The sequence below is a fragment of the Geotrypetes seraphini genome, chromosome 2, assembly GCF_902459505.1.
Source record: "Geotrypetes seraphini chromosome 2, aGeoSer1.1, whole genome shotgun sequence".
Taxonomy (NCBI): Eukaryota; Metazoa; Chordata; class Amphibia; order Gymnophiona; family Dermophiidae; genus Geotrypetes; species Geotrypetes seraphini.
In genome coordinates, this window is record NC_047085.1 from 223,662,219 (window position 1) to 223,686,807 (window position 24,589).

Genomic DNA, 24,589 nt, shown 5'->3' on the forward strand with positions numbered 1-24,589 from the left:
GTCACACAGTACAAATGAGGGCAAATAGTGGTAAAATAACCACAAATACTTTTAAAATGTGGAGCTTATGACAAGCCCATGCCTCCTCTGTAAATTGAAAAATAGTTAACAAACACTTAGCTGGGTCTTGTATAGAGTTGAAGCAGTCCAGCGCTATAGATAACTGAGGTTATTGGTAAAGTTCAAAATTCTCATAGTAGGTTCAACCAAGTTGGTTTCAGGGCTGAACGTAAAGCCTTTTCTTCAGGAACTAACACTGACCTCACAGCACATCAGGAAGCTTTGAAGTCTGAACGGCAACCCAGAATAACACACAGACATACACATACATTCTGTACTCCAGAGGAACAGCATTTGGCATCCAGATCATTCCTCCTCTCCTCAACTCATTTTTGTAGTTAAAGTCTACAATTTCAGCTCCTTAGGCTGGTTTATTTTGTGCTTCAGCCAGAGCGGAATGTTGTGCTTTGTATAGTATGGTGTGCATTCGGGCCTAGGCATTCGGAGTAGAGGAATAGCCTAGAGGTTACTACAGCAGGCATTGATCCTGAGGGAAATGGGTTCAGATTCCCACTACTTCTTTTTTTTTTTTTTTTAATTCTTTATTCATTTTATCTCTTACAACAAGTGTATAATTAATTGACATATTGAAATGTATACATCACTTGAATTTCTTATCATTTTAACCTTAATACATAAGAATTGATCTTTTCCCTCCCATCCCTTCCACATTACATCAAATCAAATATATCAAAGAAGAAATCTTAACCAAAGAACCAAAATTTACTCAAATTCAGAACTCCCTCCCCCCACCCTTCATCTGCATTTATACTTGTATTGGAAAAATGGTATTCATTCATTGCAAAATTTTGTCAATGGCCCCCAGATCTCTTCCCGACCCTTGTTCCCCAAGATCTCTTTTGTAATACCTCTGCTTCCTGCTCACCTTACATTTGACCCCTTATATTGTACGTGTTTCCTGCTTACATATATTAATTATATCTGTATTCGCTGATTGTACCCATTAGCTGATTGTCCAGCCCTTCTTTGTTGTAAACCGCCTTGGACGGCTTTGGCGGTATATAAGAAATAAAATTATTATTATTATTAATATTTAAATTTATTATAATTTCCTTTTAGTAACGCAATTGTTCTTTCCATTTTATAAACTTGACATAACAAGTTCCACCAGAAACAATAATTGAGTCTACTCCAATCCTTCCAATTAGATGTGATATGTTGTATGGTGACTCCTGTCATAATCATTAAAAGCTGATTATTTTTTGATGAAATTTGACTCTGTGTTCTCATTGACATACCAAATAGAACTGTATCATAAGATAGAGCCACAGGATTCTCCAATAAACAGTTTATTTGGCCCCAAATTGATTTCCAAAAGGCTAAAATACACCGCTAGGCTGTGAGAACTCAGGCAGCCATTCAGGGAAGTTGGGGCTCAGGGCAGGAGCATGGAAAGCTTGCTCCTGCCTGATTCACCGCTGGGCCACCAGGGATTCAAAAAGCCAAAAAAGGTACGCAGGGGAGGCGGGAGGGAGGTATAAAAATTGGAAGAGTTGGCTGGGATAGGAGATGGGAGGGATCCCTCCTGTCCCGGCCCACTAGGTCATATGGCAGGCGGCGGAGTCCTTCAACAAGTCTGGGAGGGGGGGTGGGTGTGTGCTGACCCGAATATAAGACGAAATCCCCATTTTAGGCCATTTTTTGGCCCAAAAACTCATCTTATATTCGAGTATATATGGTACTAAAGATATTCACATTAGATCAGGGGTTCTTAAACTAGTCCTTAGGACACACCTAGACTTTTCAGGATATCCATAATTAATATGTATGAGCTAGATTTGCATACAATGGAGGCAGTGCATGAAAATCTAACTCATTCATATTCATTGAAAACTTGATTGGCTACGTGTGTCCTGAGGACTGGTTTGAGAACCCTTGTATTAGACAAAAAGAAATACAGAATAAATCCTGCTTTCTTTACACTGTATATAAATGAGTTCTGAAGGCTCCCTACTCCATTCTGATTATATGTAACAGTTAAATGTATTTTTTGTTGTTTTTGCAGATGATAACACTAAGCTGGACTCTCTTGTGTTCCCTGTTGGCAATTTTTCCAATGATGCCTGTTGTTGGAAGAGAGTCTGACATCACTCCAGTGTAAGATCAACACTGTCTTTCTAAAAGCTTTGATTTCATAAGCATATAGTTTTGTGGTGGTTAGCACCAGTAAAGCAGATTATTACAATGCAAAGTTTAAAATTATTTTTAGACTCATGAGGTCTATGCAACCATAGAACATCAATGTAGACTAGCAGTTCTAAAGCACCAAAGGTATATGAAACTTTTGGACCAACATCTGAATACTACAGTGTAACAGCTGTCTCTTGGCTGTGCAATCTAGAGCAGATTAAGTTTTAATTAATTTTTCTCCTTCTATCCTCTCTCATTACTGATGTCTATATTTTAATATTTACCGTAAAACCAATTGGAACATTAGGCAAACCATCATTGTACATAAATCCTTGTAATTTGTTAGTTGTTATAATGGGGGGGTTCTCTTCAAAGTCGCACTGGTTTTCACTGTTATAATTTATTATCTTTCTCCCCTCCCTCCCCCCCCTTTTTTTTAACTAAGCTGCAGTAGAGTTTTCTACTACAGCCCAGATCGCTAAATGATCCAATGCTGCTCTGATGCTGATAGAATTTCTATAAGTGTTGGAGAAGTGTCAGAGCAGTTAGTGCTCCGGGCCAAGGTAGAAAGCTCTACTGCAGCTTAGTAAAAGATGGTGATGATATATTTGAAATATATTTTAGTGGTAACGACTGATTTTTTTAAATCACTGACTCTTTTTGTCTTTTAATTCTGCTGCTGTGAATGCTTTTACTTGTGCATTTGGTCTACTATGGACAAGATGCTGATGCTCCAGAAAAATAACCCACGCACTTAATTTTAGAATTATTTTTCTCCTGTTTTGTCTTATACTCCTTTCATTATCCAAGACCTATACTGGATACATTATCTCTTAATCTAATTCAGAAGATGGAAGCAAAATGGCACTGATGAGCAAAATAAAATTAACATATTCTTGAGAGCCACTTGAGAGAGTAACAGCTACATCAGAGCTTTCTAGAGCAGAGATTCTCAACATGCGGTACGTGTACCCAAGGGGTATGCACACCATTGTCGGGGGTACGCAGCATGGCACTGTAAGTGTCCCAGCCTCCTAATGCTGTAGTATATTTTCTTTATGCATCGTCTTCTCTCTCCAGCCCTCCCAGACTAGTATCGGCAGCTCACTGTGCTTTTAATTTCCACACACAGCTGCTGTTAGGGTTACTTTAGCGATTCCATCAGGCAGCCTCCGATGATGCAACTTCCTCTTTCCTTGGAGGCAGCCAGCTTAGCAAAGACCTCGAGGCTGCCTAATGGAATCGCTAAAGTAACACTAGTGGCAGCTGTGTGGAGAAGTTAAAAGCAGACAGTGATCTGCTGCTAGGGCAGGGGTCAGCACCTTGCAGCTCTTCTTGCATGTGGCTGGGGCTCTCAAGGCCTCAATCCTTTGATTCTCTCCCCCCTCCCCCCCATCAGGCCTAACAAGGTACCTGGTGGTCCAGCGGGGGTCTTTATGGCAGGAGCATGACCTCTCGCTCCTGCCTCCTCGCAGCAGCTCAGGGAATTTCCTATAGATGCTAGACCAGAGGAGAGCGATAGGAACGGAAGGTGGAAAAGTAGATATTGAGAAAAAAGCAGGAAAATGGAAAAAAGTTGAATTTTAAAAATTAATACCAAAGATAGATTCAGGTTTGATCCAAACAGACCAGGGATTTTGAATTACAGTCCACTCGAGGGGGCAAAACTTTCACAATAGAACAAAACACAAAAGACCCCCTTTCATCAATACTGGGCAAGTTTCTCAAATAATATCATCATGCAACATTTAAAGGCTTTTAAATATTTAAATGTGCTCATAAGCTCTTCAGTAAAGCGCCACAACAGCGGTCCAACGTCACTGGAAAGGTGCTTGAATTTTAATCATAACACATTGCATGGAGCAAGGAATCTTGCTTCTACTGGAGTGGCAAATGTTATGGCTTTACAAAGGCTGTTTAACAGTAGACCACTTATCTGAAAAGGTCAGTTCACGTGAAGGTCTCATGGTCTCTGCTTATCAGATGACATATTGCTTCATTTGAGGAATCCTGAAACAACCATTCCACATTTGCTGGATTTGATAGAGAAATTTGGGAAATTTTCAGGATACAAAATAAATTGGAGTAGATCAGAAGTTCTTCCAATTATTGTACATTGTACAAAAGGATTATTTGATTCATTTCCCTTTCTTTGGAAGGAAGAGGGAATAAAATATTTAGGCATTTGGATAAAAAATACACTGGAAGAGACAATGAAAGTGAATGAGAAATTTTTATTGCAAAAGGTCACAGAAATGTGTGAACATTGGAAAGAGCGTTGGCTGTTCAAAAAGGTTATTATAATAAATTTAAGAATGTGTGGGGACCATTATTAAATTATAGTAATGAATAAGTTACACTTTTCCCAATCTTAATACACATGTGGATTTTTTTGGGGGGGGATTTCTTGTTTTTCCATTAAGAATATATAGATGATTGTCGTAAGATATTATTTTCATGTGATATATATTAGTTGTATATGAATTTGGGAGGGGGTGGGGGTTAAATCTTCTTGGTGTATGAAATTGAAAATTTTTCAAGTGATGTTGTATTATATTTGGTTGATATTTACTGTACACTTGATGTAAGTTTAAAAATGAATAAAGAAATTAAAAAAAGGAACCCATTACATCTATCTTGGTGGGGGTGAGTTCAAACTAGTAGATCAAACTAGTAGTTCAAACGAGTAGATCGTAAATTTATCTTCTTTTTTTTTCTATGATCATTTCTGCCTTTATATCCCCCTTTTTTTTCTCTCTCTCTCTTTTGTGTTCCCACCATATGTGTTCTTCCCTAAATGTTTCTTCTCATTCTTTAAAGATTGTAGTTCATCCCCCCTCGCCTTCTGTATCAGTTAAGTATTAGAACAGTGTTTTTCAACATTTTTACACCCGTGGACCGGCAGAAATAAAAGAATTATTTTGTGGATTGGCAAACTACCGTACTAGGACTAAAATTTAAAAACCCTGTTTCCACCTCATCTCCACGAGCTCGGTCACCTCAGTAACTATAGAAAAATAGACAAATATAGTGCAAAATATAGACAGCAGATATAAATTCTCAAAACTGACATGTTTTGATCACTAAATTGAAAATAAAATCATTTTTCCTACCTTTGTTGTCTGGTGATTTCATGAGTTCTGGTTGCATTTTCTTCTGTCTGTGTATCCTTTCTTTCATTTCTTTCTTTCTGCACTCAGGCCCAAGAATTGTCCCTTTCTATTCCTTCCCTCTTTCCTTCCTATGTCCTTAGTGCCCCCGGTGCCTCCTTCCCATGTCTTTAATGCCCCAGTGCCTCCTTCCCATGTTCTTAGTGCCCCTTCCTGTCTTTAGTGCCCACAGTGCCTCCTTCCCATGTCCTTAGTGCCCCCATTGCCTCCTTCCCGTGTCCTTAGTGCCTCTTCCCGTCTTTAGTGCCCCCAGTGCCTCCTTCCCATGTCCTTAGTGCCCCTTCTTGTCTTTAGTGTCCCCAGTGCCTCCTTCCCATGTCTTTAGTGCCCCCAATGCCTCCTTCCCATGTCCTTAGTGCCCCTTCCTATCTTTAGTGTCCCCAGTGCCTCCTTCCCATGTCTTTAGTGCCCCCAGTGCCTCCTTCCCATGTCCTTAGTGCCCCTTCCTGTCTTTAGTGTCCCCAGTGCCTCCTTCCCATGTCCTTAGTGCCCCTTCCTGTCTTTAGTGCCCCCAGTGACTCCTTCCCATGTCCTTAGTGCCCCTTCCTGTCTTTAGTGTCCCCAGTGCCTCCTTTCCATGTCTTTAGTGCCCCCAGTGCCTCCTTCCCATGTCCTTAATGCTCCTTCCTAGCTTTAGTGTCCCCAGTGCCTCCTTCCCATGTATTTAGTGCCCCCAGTGCCTCCTTCCCATGTCCTTAGTGTCCCTTCTGGTCTTTAGTTCCCCTAGTGCCTCCTTCCTATCTCTTTAGTGCCCCCAGTGCCTCCTTCCTATGTCCCTCTCACTGCCTTCCACACTTTGTCCCACCCCCGAAGCCAGCCTGCCTGCCTATCTACCTCTCTCCCTCCCTCCCTGGCCAAAGCCAGCCTGCCTACCTCCTTCCCTCCCTGTCACGTGCAAAATAAATAAAAAAGCCTCCATCCTTCCTTTCCCCTGCTCTTACTGCCCTGTTGCTGCTGCTAAAGCCGACAGGAAGTCTTCTTTCCGAAGTCAATTCTGACGTTCTGGGCCAGCCAGGCAAAAGCCAATCACGGAGGGTGGGGTAAATTTTCCTAATTTTTATAGGTATCATCAATCCTATATTATGGATCAAGGTATGTATTGAATCCTCCCAGAGCTCAAGGAAAAGTTCCCAGACTGGTTGACGTTGGAATGGCAACTCATGTTTCCTTTGAGATTAATACAATGAAACCAACTAGTTCAGTAGTGTTCTCTAGACTCTACTTAACACAGTAGAACATATATAGAGTCCAAATTAATTTGATATAGCTTTGTTTAACTTATAGACCTCAGTGGTACCACCTGTATGCCACTAAACTTTTAGATCATACAGCACCCATGGTCGTCATCGGTCTCAATAAATATGAGTTATAAATATTTTACTTTAAATAATTAGAGAAATAGAGATACTCATCTTCATATAAGCGGGTGGGGGTTGGCACTCCGACATAGATCTATGTTTCGCCCCAAGGGGCTTTATCAAGGAAATCTCCCTGCAATAAACAGTAGATATATAGACATCAGATTCAATCCTACACTATCAAGCATAAATCATTAAAATATCTAAATAACTTTCACAGGTCATACCTTAAATCAAGTGGCTCATGCTCCCCGCATTCACAGATTTAACCGGGAAACATGGCCACGGCGTTCATGCTTTAAATAACCAAACCCTTTTGGAACGTGATGACATCAATCTTAACATTAGACACGCCCCCCTCATACACTGAACTTACCAAAGATATCCCCTTAGATTAACGTCATCCATTCACTTTCGGCATTCAAACCCATAGGTGTAATAGAATTCAGCATAAATATCCATCTTTGTTCCATAAAATTTAATCTCTCTTTAATATTACCACCCTCCGACCCCACATAAACCTGATCTTTAAATCTACAATTTTATGTTTTTTGTCTCTCCAATGTTGGACGAGGGGAGCTTCCATAGTGCCCTACCTGATCAATGACCCGCCACTTTAAATCTACAATTTTATGTTTTTTGTCTCTCCAATGTTGGACGAGGGGAGCTTCCATAGTACCCTAACTTTGAGATTAAGCCATGTTCTCAGAATCAAAATGCCTAGGTTATATAAAGAAAATAGAATATTAGTAGATACATGGAAAACGTTAAGATATGTTAATAACTTAATACATATTTCAATACTTAAATCAACGAATCAGACCTCCAAGAATGCTAAACTCCAAGATTCAAATTGGCGGATTTAAGGTCATTGGCGGATTTAAGGTCATGGAAAGAATGGATGAAGGCAGATATACGCACTTTAGATGATGTTATTTCTAATGGTAAGCTGCTTGACTTTTCACAATTGCAACATAAATATGGGCTTAATAAATCACAAAATTATAAGTGGTTGCAATTGAAGCAGGCCATTTAGGTAGGGTTCCCTGAATGGAAAAATCTTTCTGATCAGTATAGTTTGCTGTTCTTGTGTTTTCAGGTGGACTTTGTGGGACACCAGGCTGTTCAGTGGTACAAATTGATATCTGGATTTATGAATAAAAAACCAGAAACGGGTCTTCGGGACATTTGGAGCATTGAGATTAAGCATCAAATTAATGCGTCTCAATGGCCACGAATTTGGTCTTGGAGGATGAGATGTACAGTGTCTGCATCTATGAGACAAACTTGTTTTTTTCTATTACATAGAGCATTTTGGACCCTGGTTCGTTTACAGAAGTTAGATAGCTCTAAATCTAATAGATGCTGGCACTGTCATCTCGAATCTGGGACATTAGATCATTTGTTATTCTATTGTCCATTGATTCTTGCTTTTTGGAAATCAATATGGGGTTAAATAAATTATGTCAAATAAAAGAACTGAGAAATGAAATAGCGGATACACTAAGCCAAATATGTAATCTATCCTTAAAAACTGGGGAGATCCCAGAGGACTGGAAAATAGCCAATGTCACGCCCATCTTTAAGAAGGGATCAAGGGGTGACCCGGGAAACTACAGGCTGGTGAGCTTGACCTCGGTTCCGGGAAAGATGATGGAAGCACTAGTCAAGGACGCAATCTGCGAATACATAGAAGGCAATGGACAACTGAAGGCGAGCCAGCATGGCTTCTGCAAGGGAAGGTCGTGCCTCACGAACTTACTGTATTTCTTTGAAGGAATAAACAACCAGGTGGATAAAGGGGAATCCATAGACATCATTTACCTTGACTTCCAAAAAGCCTTCGATAAGGTACCTCACGAAAGACTACTTAAGAAGCTGTGGAGCCATGGGATACAGGGGGATATCCACCGAAGGATCAAACACTGGCTGGCAGGCAGGAAGCAGAGGGTTGGAGTAAAAGGCCATTACTCAGACTGGCAATGGGTCACGAGTGGAGTTCCACAGGGGTCGGTGCTGGGACCAATCCTGTTCAATATATTCATCAACGACTTGGAGACGGGGACGACATGTGAGGTTATCAAATTTGCTGATGACACCAAGCTTTGCAGCAGGGTTAGAAACGCGGAAGACTATGAGGTCCTGCAAAGAGACCTAACAAGACTGGAAGAGTGGGCAAAAAAATGGCAAATGAGTTTTAATATAGAGAAATGTAAGGTCATGCATGTAGGGAAAAAGAACCCGATGTTCAGCTACAAAATGGGGTTCACTGTTAGGGGTAAGCAACCTTGAAAGAGACCTGGGGGTGATGGTGGACACAACATTGAAAGCATCAACTCAGTGCGCAACGGCCTCAAAAAAAGCGAACAGAATGTTGGGTATCATTAAAAAGGGTATCACGACCAGGACGAAGGAAGTCATCATGCCGCTGTATCGTGCAATGGTGCGCCCACATCTGGAGTACTGTGTCCAGTACTGGTCGCCGTACCTCAAGAAGGACATGGCAGTACTTGAGGGGGTCCAGAGGAGAGCAACTAAAATGATAAAAGGTATGGAAAACTTTTCGTATGCTGACAGGTTGAAGTTGCTGGGGCTCTTCTCCCTGGAAAAGCGGAGACTTAGAGGAGACATGATAGAAACCTTCAAAATCCTGAGAGGCATAGAGAAAGTGGACAGGGACAGATTTTTCAGACTGTGCGGAACCACTAACACAAGGGGTCACTCGGAGAAATTGAGAGGGGACAGGTTTAGAACAAATGCTAGGAGGTTCTTTTTTACCCAGAGGGTGGTGGACACATGGAACGCACTTCCGGAGGTTGTGATAGCCCAGAGCACATTGCAGGGTTTCAAGGAAGGTTTAGACAAGTTCCTAAAAGATAAGGGGATTGAGGGTTACAGATAAAAAGAAGAGATAGGTTACAGAAATGGACAGGAACCACATTACAGGTCATAGACCTGATGGGCCGCCGCGGGAGCGGACCGCTGGGCGCGATGGACCAATGGTCTGACCCAGTGGTTGGCAACTTCTTATGTATGTTAGAAAATCCTGTGGCATTATCATATGATATTGATGTTTGGCATGTCAATGAGGGCTAAGAGCCAAATATCATCTAAGAATAACAGGCTTCTACTTATTATGACAGGGGTAGCCATCCAACAGATTACGAGTAATTGGAAAAACTGGAAGAGACTTAATTACAGTTTCTGGTGGAACTCTTTATGTCAGATTTATAAAAGGGAAAGGACAATAGCCACACAGAAGGGGAATTTTAGAAAATTTCAGGCGATTTGGGAGCCATTAACAAAATATTGTAATGATGGAATATTATTTTTACCCTTAAAAATGCACACCGTGAGGAGGGAAGGGGGGAAGGTTTTTTTGGTTTGATTATTAAATAAGGTATGTAGGAATGGGGGTTTTGGTAGATTTTCTTAAATTTAAAGAATGGTATTAGGGGGGAGGGGGGATAAATTCTGATGTGGATTTTAACAGAATATTAAGTGCTGTATTTGAGTTTAAAATATTATATATGCTGTTACACTTATTGTAAGTTTTTAAAAATGAATAAAGAATTGTAAAAAAGAAAAGAAACCTTTTCGGAACATCTGTGCTCCAGCTAGCTTGGACCCACGGCCTATACCCCTTTGAGTAGGGTAGGAGGACCAGGGGCTTTGACAGGCTCCAATTTCTTTTCTTTTTTTTTTTTTAATCTTTATTCATTTTTAAAACTCACAATAAGTGTAACATAAAATACAATCATTTTATACTTTAACATCACTTAATATATCATCAGATTCTAACTCGCATCAAATATCCCCTTCCCTCATACCCAACAATTATTCATAAGCATAAGAAGTCATAAAATATTTCCCTGCTGTATGGCAATTATCCTTTCCATTTTAAATATGTGACACAAAGAGTTCCACCAAAAGCTATAATTCAGCCTATCCAAATTTTTCCAATTATTCATAATCTGTTGTATGGCAACCCCTGTCATAATGAGTAGAAGCTTATTATTATTAGAGGATATTTGGCTCTTAGCCCTCATTGACATGCCAAACAATACAGTGTCATAGGATAATGCCACCGGATTATCTAACAAACTATTTATTTGACCCCATATTGATTTCCAGAAAGCAAGTATCAATGGACAATAGAATAACAAATGATCTAATGTCTCAGCTTCAAGATGACAGTGCCAGCATCTATTAGATTTAGAGCTATCTAACTTCTGTAAATGAACCGGGGTCCAAAATGCTCTATGTAACAGAAAAAAACAAGTTTGTCTCATAGATGCAGACACTGTACATCTCATCCTCCAAGCCCAAATACGTGGCCATTGAGATGCAGTAATTTGATGCTTGATCTCAGTGCTCCAAATGTCCCAAAGACCAGTCTTTGGTTTCTTATTTAAAAATCAAGATATTAATTTATACCACTGAGCGGCCTGATGTCCCAGGAAGTACACCTGAAAGCATAAGAGCGGCAAACTATACTGATCACTGAGATTTTTCCATTCAGGGAACCCAACCTGAATGGCCTGCTTCAACTGCAACCATCAAAGTGCATATACCCGCCTTCATCCAATACTTCCAGATGACCTTAAATCCGCCAATTTGAATCTTGGAGTTCAGCCATAGGGTCTGATGAGTTGATTTATGAACCGAAATAGGCTCCAATTTCTTAATCATTTTAATCGATTTTCTTTGTCCTCTTTCTAATTCTGTGATACCTTGTTTGAGATGCAGTGACTAGAACTGCACAATGCTGAAGGTGAGATCGCTCCAAGAGCAATACAGAGGCATTATAATATTCTTTATTTGCTGTTCCTGTCCTAATAATTTTCAATATTCTTTTTGCTGCTTTGGTCATCACAGTCCATTTATGTGTAAAAATGGTTTTACAAAAGTACTTCCTTAAAATCTCAGGTTAATCTTACCAATAAAGAATACAGTATAAGTTCAATGTTCAAGGTTATGTTGAAAAGTACAACTTTTGGAGGTCAAGCTGCACTTAATAGTCACTGGATAGAATTTATTTTGATGTTTGTTTTACTTTTGTTCTCTTTCATAGCACAGGTGCAGGTTTGCTGACTCTCCTGCTCTCCTTTTTCTCACTGGTGCCTTTCTGGAATCAAAAAAGCAAACACATACAGGGGAAATATCTAACAGTACTCCTGCTTCAGGTCAGTTATTTTCAGTTTAACATGCTATGTAACAATTACGAACATAAGTGCCATAGTGGGTCGATGATCCATAGAAATTCAGCATCTCATCTCCCATAAAGGTCAGACAAAGATCTTAATAAGAAAGTCTATTCCACGTAGCTTACTTCCAAAAATATGAGGCAAAAACATTAAAGTCTGAGCCTTAGAATTACCATACTTTTTTTAGACCAGAGTTCCATAAATCCCAGTATCCAGTATTCAAAGTACTAGGTCAAACTACTTAAGTAAAAATAAATGTATGTTTAATACTTAGGTAAAAATACAGTAAAGAATGCATTAAAAATGTATTTAAGTAAAGGTTAAAAAAAAAGTTATTTCCTAATATAATACTTTTAAAATAAAAAGTAAAAGTACCTCAACTACAATGAATGCAACTGTTAACATTTTTATCCCAGTAATGTATTTTGAAAATGACTGTTATTCTTGCAAGTATGCATGTGAGTCATTAATTCAGCACAGCTCAAAAGGTGATCAACAACTGCACTAACAGAAAGGGGAAAATTCTATAAATGACATCCTAATTGTAGGTGGCAGTAGGCATCCTACCTCTGTCTAACCAGCCAATCGGGACGCCCGTTAAAAAAAAAAAAAAAAACAACCCACCCCGAGGCAGACAGCCTACATTGTAGGCGTTTTCACAAACCTAAAGAGATGCATAGGGCCGCCTAAGTTCACCCAAGGCTAGGCGTGGGTGTGGTTTCACCCAGAAGTGGCTTTAGGTGAGCTTAGATGGCCCTAGGCATCACCCTAGGGCTGCAATAGGCACTTGAAATGTAGGCCAGCAAAATGATGGCCTACATTTCAAATAGATGCAACCACTGATCTGATTGTGGCAAGGGAATCTCCCTGCTGCGATCAGAATAGCGGCCGCACCAGGGAACCCATCCCCCAGCAAAGTCGGCCAGCAGGAGGGATGCCCAGGAAATGCAGCACTGAAGAACAGAAGGAGAAGCAGTAGCCCTCTTGGTTGTCACAAGAAGTGGTGGGTTCTCCGAGGCAACGCGTCAGAACCTGATAGCACCATCACAGTCAGCTTCATTGATTTCACCAGGCTATGGACTTTTTTTTAACATTCATATGAAATGATTGAAATCTTAAGCATGAATTTCAAGCACTAAGCACTTTATATAAAGAAGAAAATCACAATAAAATAATATAATAAGATTATTTAAATAGACTTTCAATATAGGTTGGTGGCAGGAGGAATTGGGCACTCCCGCAGACATTCGGCGGGGGGATTCCAGCAGTAGAGACTGGGCATCCCTCCTGCCGGCCGACTTTGCAGCTGGGGTGTTTCCTGCCAAGGGCACTGAGCTGATCGCGGCAGGGAGATTCCCTTGCCACGATCAGCTCAGCAACAATGAGATTCTCTAACCTGTGACAAGGACGCTGGTTAGAGAATCAGGGTGGTTAGGTGGGGTTAGGCGATTCTATATGGGACGCCCTTGTGCAATTCTCAAAAGCAGCTTAAGTGACTGCTAAGACTGGGCATCCTATACAGAATCTGGTACAAAGTGTTCAGTCTGATAAAAAGTTATTTCAAATCAGACCAGGCTGATGTCTTTTAACTAGGTCTGCAGGTATGGATCAATGAAATATCTGTGTGGAACACTTGACTTCCTTATAGCAAAGAATGCTCTATCATCATCATTGTAATTATCATCTGTGTTAGAAGTAGTGCTGTCTAATTCATAACTTGTACCTTAATCTTCATCTTTGTTATCATCGTTATACTATCCAGTTACAGAGAAGGAATCATTGTCTATTGGTGTTCTAAATTTTTCAACTGATGGAAAACTCTGGGGCCTTTTTACTAAAGTGTAGCATGTACTAAATGTGAGGAGGAGGATTCCTGTGTTTCCTGAATGTAAACACAGAGATTCAGCAGGCAGGCCTCTGATGTCATGGCAACAGTGAAGCTATTATGCACACTGTGTGGACTCTTCCCACTATCAAGGGCAGAGAGCTTACTGTTGGCTCTTTTGAAAGAGTCAGAGTTTTGTTTTTTTGGGTTTTTTTGCCTGATAAACAATGTAGAGAAAAGCATAGAGAGACAGTTGGAGTCAGAAGGGAGTAGGGAGAAACAGTGAGCTAAATTCTATAAATGGCATCCCAATTGTAGGCGGCAGTAGGCATCCTACCGCTGTCGAACCAGCTAATCGGGACGCACATTTTCTAAAAATGGTAGGGGAGGGGATAAATTTTATTTATTGAAAATGTTTGTGGAATTTCAAGTGATTTATTAATTTGTCATTACTTTCTGTGCACCTGATGTTAAACATAAAATGAATAAAGAATTAAAACAAAACAAAAACAACCCGAGGCAGGCCATCTACACTGCAGGTGTCTGTCATGGGTGCATGGAGGTGCCTAGGGACACTTAAGTTCGCCCAAGGCTGGGTGTGGGCTTGGTTTCACCTGGAAGTGGCCTTAGGCAAGCTTAAGCGGCCCTATGCGTCTCCCTAGTGCCGCGATAGGCGCCTGAAATGTAGGCCAACAATGTTTCAAATAGACGTGCCACTAAATTGATTGCAGCAAGGAAATCTCCCTGCCACTATCAGCTCAGCGGCTGCAGCAGGAAACCCCCGGACACCACTGCAAGTTGTCCGGCAAGATGGATGCCCACTCCCTCCCGCTGCCACCCCAACCCCCCCCCCCCCCCCACACTGTCCATGGCAGGAGGGATGTCCAATCCCCCCGCCACAAACCTTGAAATAACTCCCAGCAAGAGGAATGAACAATCCCTCCTGCTGCAAATCTCAAAACAACCCCCAGTAGAAGGGATACCCATTCCCTCTTGTCTCAAATCCAGAAATAATCCCCGGCAGGAAGAATGCCCACTCCTTCCTGCCGGCACTCAACACCCTACAATATCCCCAGTAGGAGGGATGCCCATTCCCTCCTGCCATCACCCCCCTGAAAACATGACCCCCCCACCCCTTAAAACCCACCCGGACACCCCACCAATATTTTATCTGCAAGGCCAGCCAGAGGGATGCCTACTATCCATCCACTACTCCAAGAGGCTTATGTTAAAGCAGGGCGGCACCACTCTCAGACCCACAAAGAAGATTTCAGCACTGTGTGGTATGCTTCTCCCAAGCCATTAAAGTTACTATCTGGAACAATAACCTCAGTTACTGGCCATGTAGAGCTTATTCCAAAAATGAAGCAACTATTGATAGATGCTCCACTTGAGAGCACTCTACCTGGCGGATTATTAGTACAACGAGGCATATTGCCATTCTCTTATCTCAAAACAAATGAAGTGTAGGTGTGGGCATGAAATGAATCCAAGAAAGAGATCACTTTAGAAAAGGATCACAAATAGCCCATGCACATAGTTTGGAATCCATCATTGCAGGCTGTTCTCAGCAAAAGGCATCAACGTCAAAAATTGATCCAACCTTGTTCAGTTTTTGGGATTCACATCTTCCTCCTTAATGGAGCTCAGTCCTATAATTTCCCAGAACTCCCCTAGAATTCGTCATAACATTGTCCACCCTCCAATCTTCAGGTACTACAGACGATTTTAGCGACAGGTTACAGATCACTAACAGTAGGTCAGCAATTTCATGCTTGAGTTCTTTTAGTACCTTGGGATGTATACCATCCGGTCCAGGCGATTTATCACTTTTTAACTTGTCGATTTGACTTAGTACATCTTCCAGATTCACTGAGATTTCCATCATCCGCATCATCACCCTAGAAAACCATTAACGATTCAGGTAGATCTCTTACATCTTCTTCCATAAAGACCAAAGCAAAGAATTAATTCAGTCTCTCCTCTATGGCCTTATCCTCCCTAAGTGCCCCTTTTGCTCCTTGATCATCCAGTGGTTCCCCGGATTCCCTTACAGGTTTTCTGCTTCTGATGTACCTAAAAAAATTGTTATGAATTTTTGCCTCTTTTGTAAGTTTCTCTTCTTATTCTTTCATAGCTTTTTTTATCAACACTTTGGGGCTCATAATCGAAAGAGAAAAACATCCAAAAACCGGCCTAAGTCGGCATTTGGACGAACATTTCTCAAAAACGTCCAAGTGCCGATAATAAAAACGGATTTTGGTCATATTTCTAAACGACCTAGGCCTTCATAGTTCCGCTCAACTTTCAAAGCTAAACGGGGCATTTCAGGAGGCGTGTCTAGGGCGGGAGTTGGGCGGGACGTGGGCTGGCTTAGACTTAGTCGTACAGCATGTATAACCGAAAGTTGTACAGCCCAGGATCAACAGAACTTGGATGTTGTGACTTAGACTATATAAAACATGATCTAAGTCACAAAAACCCACCTAAAGTCACCAGATAAGCACTGCAAACACATAACACAGACCCCCACACACTACCCCAGTGATCACCAACCCCCCCCACCACCACCACCATAAAAATTTTATTCACAACTTTAAATTTCAGCCTCCAGACCATCATCACCTGGCCGCCTGGCTTAGGAAAGCCTAGTCGTCCAGCCCAGAGGCAGCTTAAGTCGTCTAGGGGTGGGTTAGGGACCCATAAAGAGGAGGACCCATGCCCATAAGCCCCTGTAATCACTGCATTGATATTGAAACATGTGCAATGCCCTATACACCCCCAAAACCCTTTTGTACTGGCATATAAGTGGCTCCTGCAGCCATAAGGGTTATTGGGGTGGTAGATAAGTAGGTCTAGGGCAGGGGTGTCCAATGTCGGTCCTCGAGGGCCGCAGTCCAGTCGGATTTTCAGGATTTCCCCAATGAATATGCATGAGGTCTGTTTGCATGCACTGCTTTCATTGTATGCTAATAGATCTCATGCATATTCATTGGGGAAATCCTGAAAACCCGACTGGATTGCGGCCCTCGAGGACCGACATTGGACACCCCTGGTCTAGGGGATTCTGGAAGTGGTTTGGGGGGGCTCACCGTCACCTATAAGGGAGCTGTGAGGAGAAGCCCTGGCACCCTTTTTGTGAAGTTCACAGCAGTGCCCAGTAAGGTACCCCACTATTTAGGTGGCATGTCTGGGTATGCAGTCCATCACTTTGCAGACCCCTCCCATGTCCAACAGGGCTTGTTCTAGGCATTTTGGACTTGGATGGAAAGTTGGACGGAAATGTGGTATAAAGATGGACGATTTAGAGGCTTGGACGATCAGATCGGCAGGATGTATAATTAGACGATTTTCAAAAGTAAAAAAAAGTTGGACATCTCTTTCGAAAATGTGTCTTAGGCTCTTTTTAACTTTGGATAACTTGCGAAATGGACGTAAACTGGCTTAGATGTCCCTTTCGATTATGCCCCTCTTTGCATCTAACTTGCCAGTACTTGTGTCTCTTCTTATTTTCTTCATTCAGATCCTTTTTCTATTCTTTAAAGGATGGTTTTTTTGGCTCTAATAGCCTCTTTCACTTCACCTTTTAACCATGCCAGCTCTCGTTTTCTCTTCTTTCCACCTTTGCTGATACAAGGTATACATCTGGTCTGGGCTTCCAAAGTTCTTCACCCCCTTTGTTTCTTAGTATTAAATCTTAGCTGCCAAATTTCAGAACATTCTTCAAGCTTCACTAGGTCCTTCCTAATGTTGTTCACACCATCAGTGGTGTCTATTCTATTGCAGATTTTGGAATCCACAAAGAGGCAAATCTTACCTGACAGCCCTTCTGCAATATTGCTTACAAAAATGTTAAAAAGAACAGGCCCAAAAACTGAACCTTGAGAGACACCACTGGTAACATCCCTTGATCACTACCCTCTGTCGCCTTCCACTCAACCAGTTCTTGACCCAGTCTGAGGGCACTCAATTTATTTATTAGAGGTACACTTTGGGTGGAATGGGTGGGCATCAGCCGCCTTGTCCCATATAGTAGAAGGAAAGCCAGATGATATGTAGAAATTGGAAAATCTAGGTTCTCCAGATTCTTTTGCCACGTTTAGTGTACATAACACAATCTGTAGGCATTTTCCTTTTCATAGGAACCTGATGAAGATCTTGCCCAGTTTAGCATAAAGGCTATTGAGGTAGAAACATGGGAACATGCTAAATATATAATTCACCCCAGGAAGTATAATCATTTTTATTAATTCTATCTCACCCAACTAAGTCAGAATTAGGGGAGACCAATGTTGGGCTATAGGCATAGTCCAGCAATTTGAATTTAACACTTAATAAATATTATAGGGGGCGTGGCTTGGAAGCGCATGACAGCGGTCGGGTAAACGGTGAGCTCCATCCCGATAGATCTTTTGATAGATTTTATAGGTTACAAAATATTGATTTTTCTGTCTGATACAGAAAGGTTGTGTTAACCTATGGCGTCTGGCAAGAGTAGTAAGGCTGATTCAGTTTTTGTTGCTACGGTTAGTGCCAAACGTGCGAAACCCGAGCCTCAGACCCCTTCGAAGAATCAAGTGAAAGAAACTGTAGATAATATTGAAATCTTCCGGGAGCTCAAAGCAATTAAAGAAATTGTTTTGGAAAACTCTAAAGACATCAAAGAGGTCAAGGAAAAAGTAGTTATTCTCAACAGGAAATTGGAATTAGTTGAGAATAAGATTGTAAATCTTAACGATAGAATGCTGACAGTTGAAACAGATTTGTTTAAACTGAAGCCGGTACAGAAAAAGATTGAAGTACTTACGCAAACGCTGGAGGATTGTAGTAATAGGGAGAGGAGAAGCAATTTAAGATTAATAGGGCTTCCGGAAGGGGTAGAAAAAAATAATATCACTTTCTTTTTGGAGAACCTCCTCCCTAAAATCCTCCCTCTCAACATGAAATATCCTATAGAAATCGAAAGAGCTCATAGGATATCATCCAGGAGGAGTGATACTCAAAGGGGACCTTGTCCAATAATATTCAAGCTCTTAAGACATCAGCAAGTATTGGATATTGTTCGACTGGCTAAAGAAAATAAGAATTTAAAGTTTCAGGACTCTCGTATACACTTTGTGCCGGATTTTGCTCCTGCCACTGCAGTTAAGAGGAAAAAATTTCTGGACATGAGACCAAAACTAAGAAGTATGGGAGCAAAATATGGACTGATTTATCTGGCGTTGATGAGAGTGACTTACAAAAACAAAACAATGAATTTCAAGGAACCAGAAGAGTTACAGGATTTTTTGCAGAAGCAAGAGGAACCTATGATTTCATGAAGTCATTTACTTTAATATTTCTTTTATCAGGAGTTATGTTTTAAAATTGAATTTCTTAAAAATATGCATACCTCTGTATTATCTAATTGGAGTTGGTATTACAGTTTTTTATTATAGTTTACTGGCTTAGGAAAAAAACGGTTTCATATTTGAAATGTTGTCCTTTTATGGAGTTATGGAATTATTTCCATGACGATAGTGTTTGAAGCTAATGTAGTTGTGATGAGTATTCTCATATTGGTATTACTTTTATAATACTTTGCTTCTATGTTACAGGTCTTTTTTGATATATATATATATTTTTAATTTGATTTGTCTAAAATATTTCTTTATTTTATTCATTCAGGATTATAGGTATGACAAAAGATTTTCTATATGAGATACTTTACTATAATAATACTTGTTGAGGTTCTCAATATAATTCTTTGTCTTTGATTTTTATTTGCAGAATTTTATTTTAATGGGTTTGGGTTGGTTATTAGGGATATGGGGAAAGGGATTATTTGTTTATATATTCTTATGTAACTTATGGTTATAGATCATTTGTTTTTGATTGGTTCTAAGGGGGGAATTCTCTTTACCTGATTATCTATGTGTGTTTTCAAGTTTACACATTTAGTGTTCTTTTGGGGGGGAAGGGTGGGGGAAAGGGGGGGATTTGGAGGGTTAATATAGGTTTGTGTTCAAGCTCAAGTGTTTCAGTTTAAGAAAGTGGTGTCTGCTTATATGATTCAACATTTTTTCAATTTTTTGATTTCCAATAATATTATTATTTTTATTTTACCATGATGGCTTTTAAAGTCTTTTCACTTAATGTAAATGGTCTAAATCATCAGATCAATAGGAAAAAAATATTAGCCTATATGAAAAAGCAGAATGCTGATGTATAATTTATTCAAGAGACCCACCTGAATATGGTGGAATCAAAGAAATTGGAAGGGGGTTGGGTGAAGAAGTGTTTTTTTTTGCCCCTGCAGTAGGGAAAAAAGCTGGGGTTGCTATTCTTATTAGTAAAAAATGTAATGCCAGTTTTAAATTAGTAAACTCAGATCCTTTAGGCAGATGGCTGCATGTTGATATGAGTAAGGGAAATAATACCCTGACTGTTAAATATCTATGCCCCTAATTCAAATCAACAGGAATTTTTTAAATCTTTGCAGAGGTTGATACTCCCACTGGCTGCTTCTAAATTAGTGGTGGCGGGGGATTTCAATGCTGTTATGGATCCTTTAATAGATAAAAAACCATGTAAAAATATAAAATCTTTAGGGTTAGATAATTTAGTTCATTCATGTGATTTGAAAGATATTTGGCGTATTCTTCATTTTAATGATCGTGAATTTTCAGTTTGTTCACCGGTTCATAAAACTTTTTCAAGAATTGATTATATATTTGTCTCCACTCAAATAGTTCAACAAGTGATTATGGCTGTCATAGATCCAATTATTATATCTGATCCTGCAGGTGTATGGATTGAGTTACAACTAGATCAACAAGAGTATACTAGACCTATTTGGAGATTTGATAATACACTGCTTGTGGATGCAAAATTTCTTGAAGATTTTAAAATACAAATTAGTGAATTTTTTCATCTTAATGTAACTGAAGATGTTTCCAATGAAAATGTATGGGATGCTTTTAAGGCTACCATGAGAGGTTTTATAATTTCCTATTCTGCTTATATTAGAAAACAATTTAAAATGCAATATGTTGAATTGGAAAAGGAAATTAAATTATTAGAATCTAAATTGATTATTAAATGGGAACATGATACTTTGCAGGCTCTTTTGAAGGCAAAAGGAAAATATAATGAGTTATCTTCAAAATTAATTAGGAAAGATTTGTTCTCCAAACAAGCTATGTATAATGGAAATTCAAATAAGGCGGGAAGATTATTGGTAAATTACCTTAAAGCAAAGAAAAAAAAGAATAATATTGGTGCAATTAAAGATGATAAAGGAATTATGCATAATCAAATTGGAGATATTTTAAGTCAATTTTTATAATATTATAAAGACCTATATTCTTCTGAGCCTTATGATGACAGGGAAAAAGATGGAATTGAATTTTTAAATTTAATTACTGGACCAAAGGTTCCTGATCATATAAAAAGGAGTTTAGATGAGCCCATATTTCTAAAAGAATTAGAAACAGCATTGAAGTCTCTTAGAGTTGGATCCGCTCCAGGTGGGGATGGTTTCACAATTGAATTTTATAAATCATTTCAAATTCTATTTTTACCTCATTTGTTAAATTTATATCAGTCACAACTTACTAAAGGTTGTATTAAAGGTACTATGGCTGAATCATTAACTATTGTGTTGCCAAAGCCAAATAGAGATTCTACTTTGGTTTCAAATTACAGGCCTATCTCTTTAATAAATGTGGATGAAAAAATATTGGTTAAGATATTGGCTTTACAATTGGCCAAGGCTCTCCCTCATATTATTGATATGCACATCACCGCCACCTATGTAGATTTTCACTGGCTACCGATAAAAGGATGAACTCAATTCAAATTCTACTGTCTACTATTTAAAGTAACCCATGGTATTGCCCCTAGTTACCTAAACAACCGCCTATACCGTTACCTCTCACTCAGAACAAGGAGAACTCAGAACCTATTCACCTTCCCCCCTCACAATGGTACCCGACGTAAGAAACTATACGACAACCTTCTAGCGACACAGGCAGCGAAAATTGACCCTACCATCACCAAACTGATGATCAAAACAGCAGACATTAAAGTGTTTCGAAAAGAAATCAAAACATTTCTATTTAAAAAACACTTCCCTACATACTAACCTCCACCCTAGTCGCACATGCATACTCCCTCGTGAATACCACATTAGTCAACTCCTCAAACCATACCTCCAATATATATTCAGATACCTAAATAAGCAACCACCATCTGTATCCAGTAAACTTCTTCCTTCAATGTTATGTAATTATCTTCTGTTACCCGAATGTATTGTTATTCTCCACTGTATTCTGTAATTACTTGAATCTTTGTCATGTAATTCTCTCGGAAAAGTCCAGATATCTTCTAATTTGTAATCCGCTTAGAACCGAATGTATTGTTATTCTCTACCGTATCCTGTAACATACTTGAATCTTTGTTATGTAATTCTCTCGGAAATGTCCAGATATCTTCTAATTTGTAATCCGCTTAGAACTGCAAGGCACAGGCGGAATAGAAATCACTAATGTAATGTATGTAATGTAAAGATCTGGCTTTTTCTGTATCTTTGGATGCAGAAAAAGCTTTTGATAGGGTTGAATGGAAATTTATGTATCAGGCTTTGGAATGGTTTGGTATAGGATCTGGATTCATACAAATGATTAAAACATTGTATAGCTCCCCTTCTGCAAGATTGAATATTAATACTAATTTATCTGAGCGGTTTAATTTGCAGAGGGGAGTTAGACAAGGCTGTCCTTTATCTCCTTTGTTGTTTGATGTTGTATTAGAACCCTTATTATTAGCTATTCAACAAGCAAAGGGGATAGTGGGTATTCCTTATTCAGATTGGGAATATAAAGTTTCAGCATATGCAGATGATATTCTGCTTTATTTGAGGAATCCAGAAACTACCATTCCATGTCTATTGGAACTGATTGACACTTTTGGAAAATTTTCAGGATATAAAATCAATTGGAGTAAGTCAGAACTTCTTCCTTTAAATGTGCATTGTTCTAAAGGATTATTTGATTATTTTCCATTTGTATGGAAGGAGAAAGGCTTAAAATATTTAGGTATCATGATAAAAAATACTCTTGATGACACAGTAAAAGAGAATGAAACACTTTTATTAAAAAGAGTTAGAGTTATGTGAACAATGGAATCCTTTACATCTTTCTTGGTGGGGGAGAGTTCAAACAATTAAAATGATGATATTGCCTGTAATTTGTTTTCAAATGAGTATGATACCAGGTTTTTTTTTCATGGGTCCTACAAAAAGCTTAATGGTATCCTTACAAAGTTTCTTTGGCTTGGTAAACATCCCAGAATTACTTTAGTATCTCTTCAAAAGCCAATTGTGGAGGGTGGGGTAAATTTTCCAAATTTTTATAGGTATCATCAAGCCTATATTATGCGTCAGGGTATGTATTGGATCCTCCCAGAACTTATTGATAATGCACCTGATTGGTTATATTTAGAATGGCGTCTTTTGTTTCCTTTACATTTAGCTCATATTCCTAGTATTAAAATACCTAGAAGATATAAAGATAACAGAATTTTAACTGATACATGGAAAACATTGAGATACATTAATAATTTAACACCTATTCCAATTAATAAATCAACAAATCAATCTTTATGGATAAACTCCAAGGTGCAAATTAAGAACATAAGAAATGCCTTCACCGGATCAGACCCTAGGTCCATCTAGACCGGCGACCCGCACACGCAAAGGCTAAGCTAGGTGTTCCCTGATGAAGACCTTGTTAACCCGTATCCTTCAATGTGATTTGCAAGAAGGTGTGCATCCAATTTACGTTTGAATCCCAGAATGGTGGTCTCCATCACAACCTCCTCCCGGGAGAGCATTCCAAGCATCCACCACACGCTGTGTGAAACAGAACTTCCTGACATTTGTCCTGGGCCTGATGCCCCTCAGTTTCAGTCCATGACCTCTTGTCCGTGTCACATTTGACAATGTGAATAACAATGTTTCTTGCTCTATTTTGTCGAATCCTGTTAGTATTTTAAAAGTCTCTATCATATCCCCTCGCAGTCTTCTCTTTTCGAGGGTGAACAAACCCAGTTTTTCGAGTCGTTCATTGAAGCTCAGATTCTCCATACCTTTTACTAGTTTCGTGGCCCTCCTCTGCACCCTCTCCAGCAGGGTTATATCCTTCTTTAGATAGGGAGACCAGTGTTGGATACAGTATTCCAAGTGTGGTCTGACCATCGCACTGTAAAGCGGCATTATGACATCCGCCGATCTGCTCGTGATCCCCTTCTTTATCATGCCCAACATCCTGTTTGCTTTCTTTGCTGCCGCTGCGCATTGAGCCAACGGCTTCAGGGTCCTGTCTATCAGTACCCCCAAGTCTCTTTCTTGTTCGCTCTTGCCCAAAGTTATATCTAACATTTTATATTCATGCTCCTTGTTTTTCCTGCCCAGTTGCATCACTTTGCATTTTTCTATATTAAACTTCATCTGCCAGATTTCCGCCCATTTTTCCAACTGGTTCAAATCCTTCTGCAATTCTTCGCTGTCCTTTTGTGTCCCAACTGCCCGACCTAGTTTTGTGTCATCTGCAAACTTGATAATATTGCTTGTTGTTCCCTCTTCCAGGTCATTTATGAAGATGTTGAATAAGATGGGCCCAAGAACCGAGCCCTGGGGCACACCGCTTGTCATCATCTCCCAGTCCGAGAACTTCCCATTTACGCTAACCCTCTGCAATCTGTTCTCCAGCCATTTGCCTATCCATCTTAGTATGTCCCCTTCTATTCCATGGCTTTATAGTTTCCTAGAAGCCTTGC

The 24,589-nt window shown here is 39.8% G+C and overlaps 1 protein-coding gene across 4 annotated transcripts in view; it reads left to right on the top strand.

Annotated features, from left to right (window-relative positions):
* The window catches only part of PIGN (phosphatidylinositol glycan anchor biosynthesis class N), a 397,785-nt gene that overhangs the window by 243,070 nt on the left and 130,126 nt on the right, over nucleotides 1-24,589 (top strand). For all 4 annotated transcript variants that reach the window (XM_033935002.1, XM_033935003.1, XM_033935005.1 and 1 more), the window contains 2 exons: nucleotides 2,087-2,178; nucleotides 11,814-11,925. In XM_033935002.1, coding sequence (XP_033790893.1) covers nucleotides 2,087-2,178; nucleotides 11,814-11,925 — 204 coding nt within the window. The remainder of the gene's footprint in view (nucleotides 1-2,086; nucleotides 2,179-11,813; nucleotides 11,926-24,589) is intronic.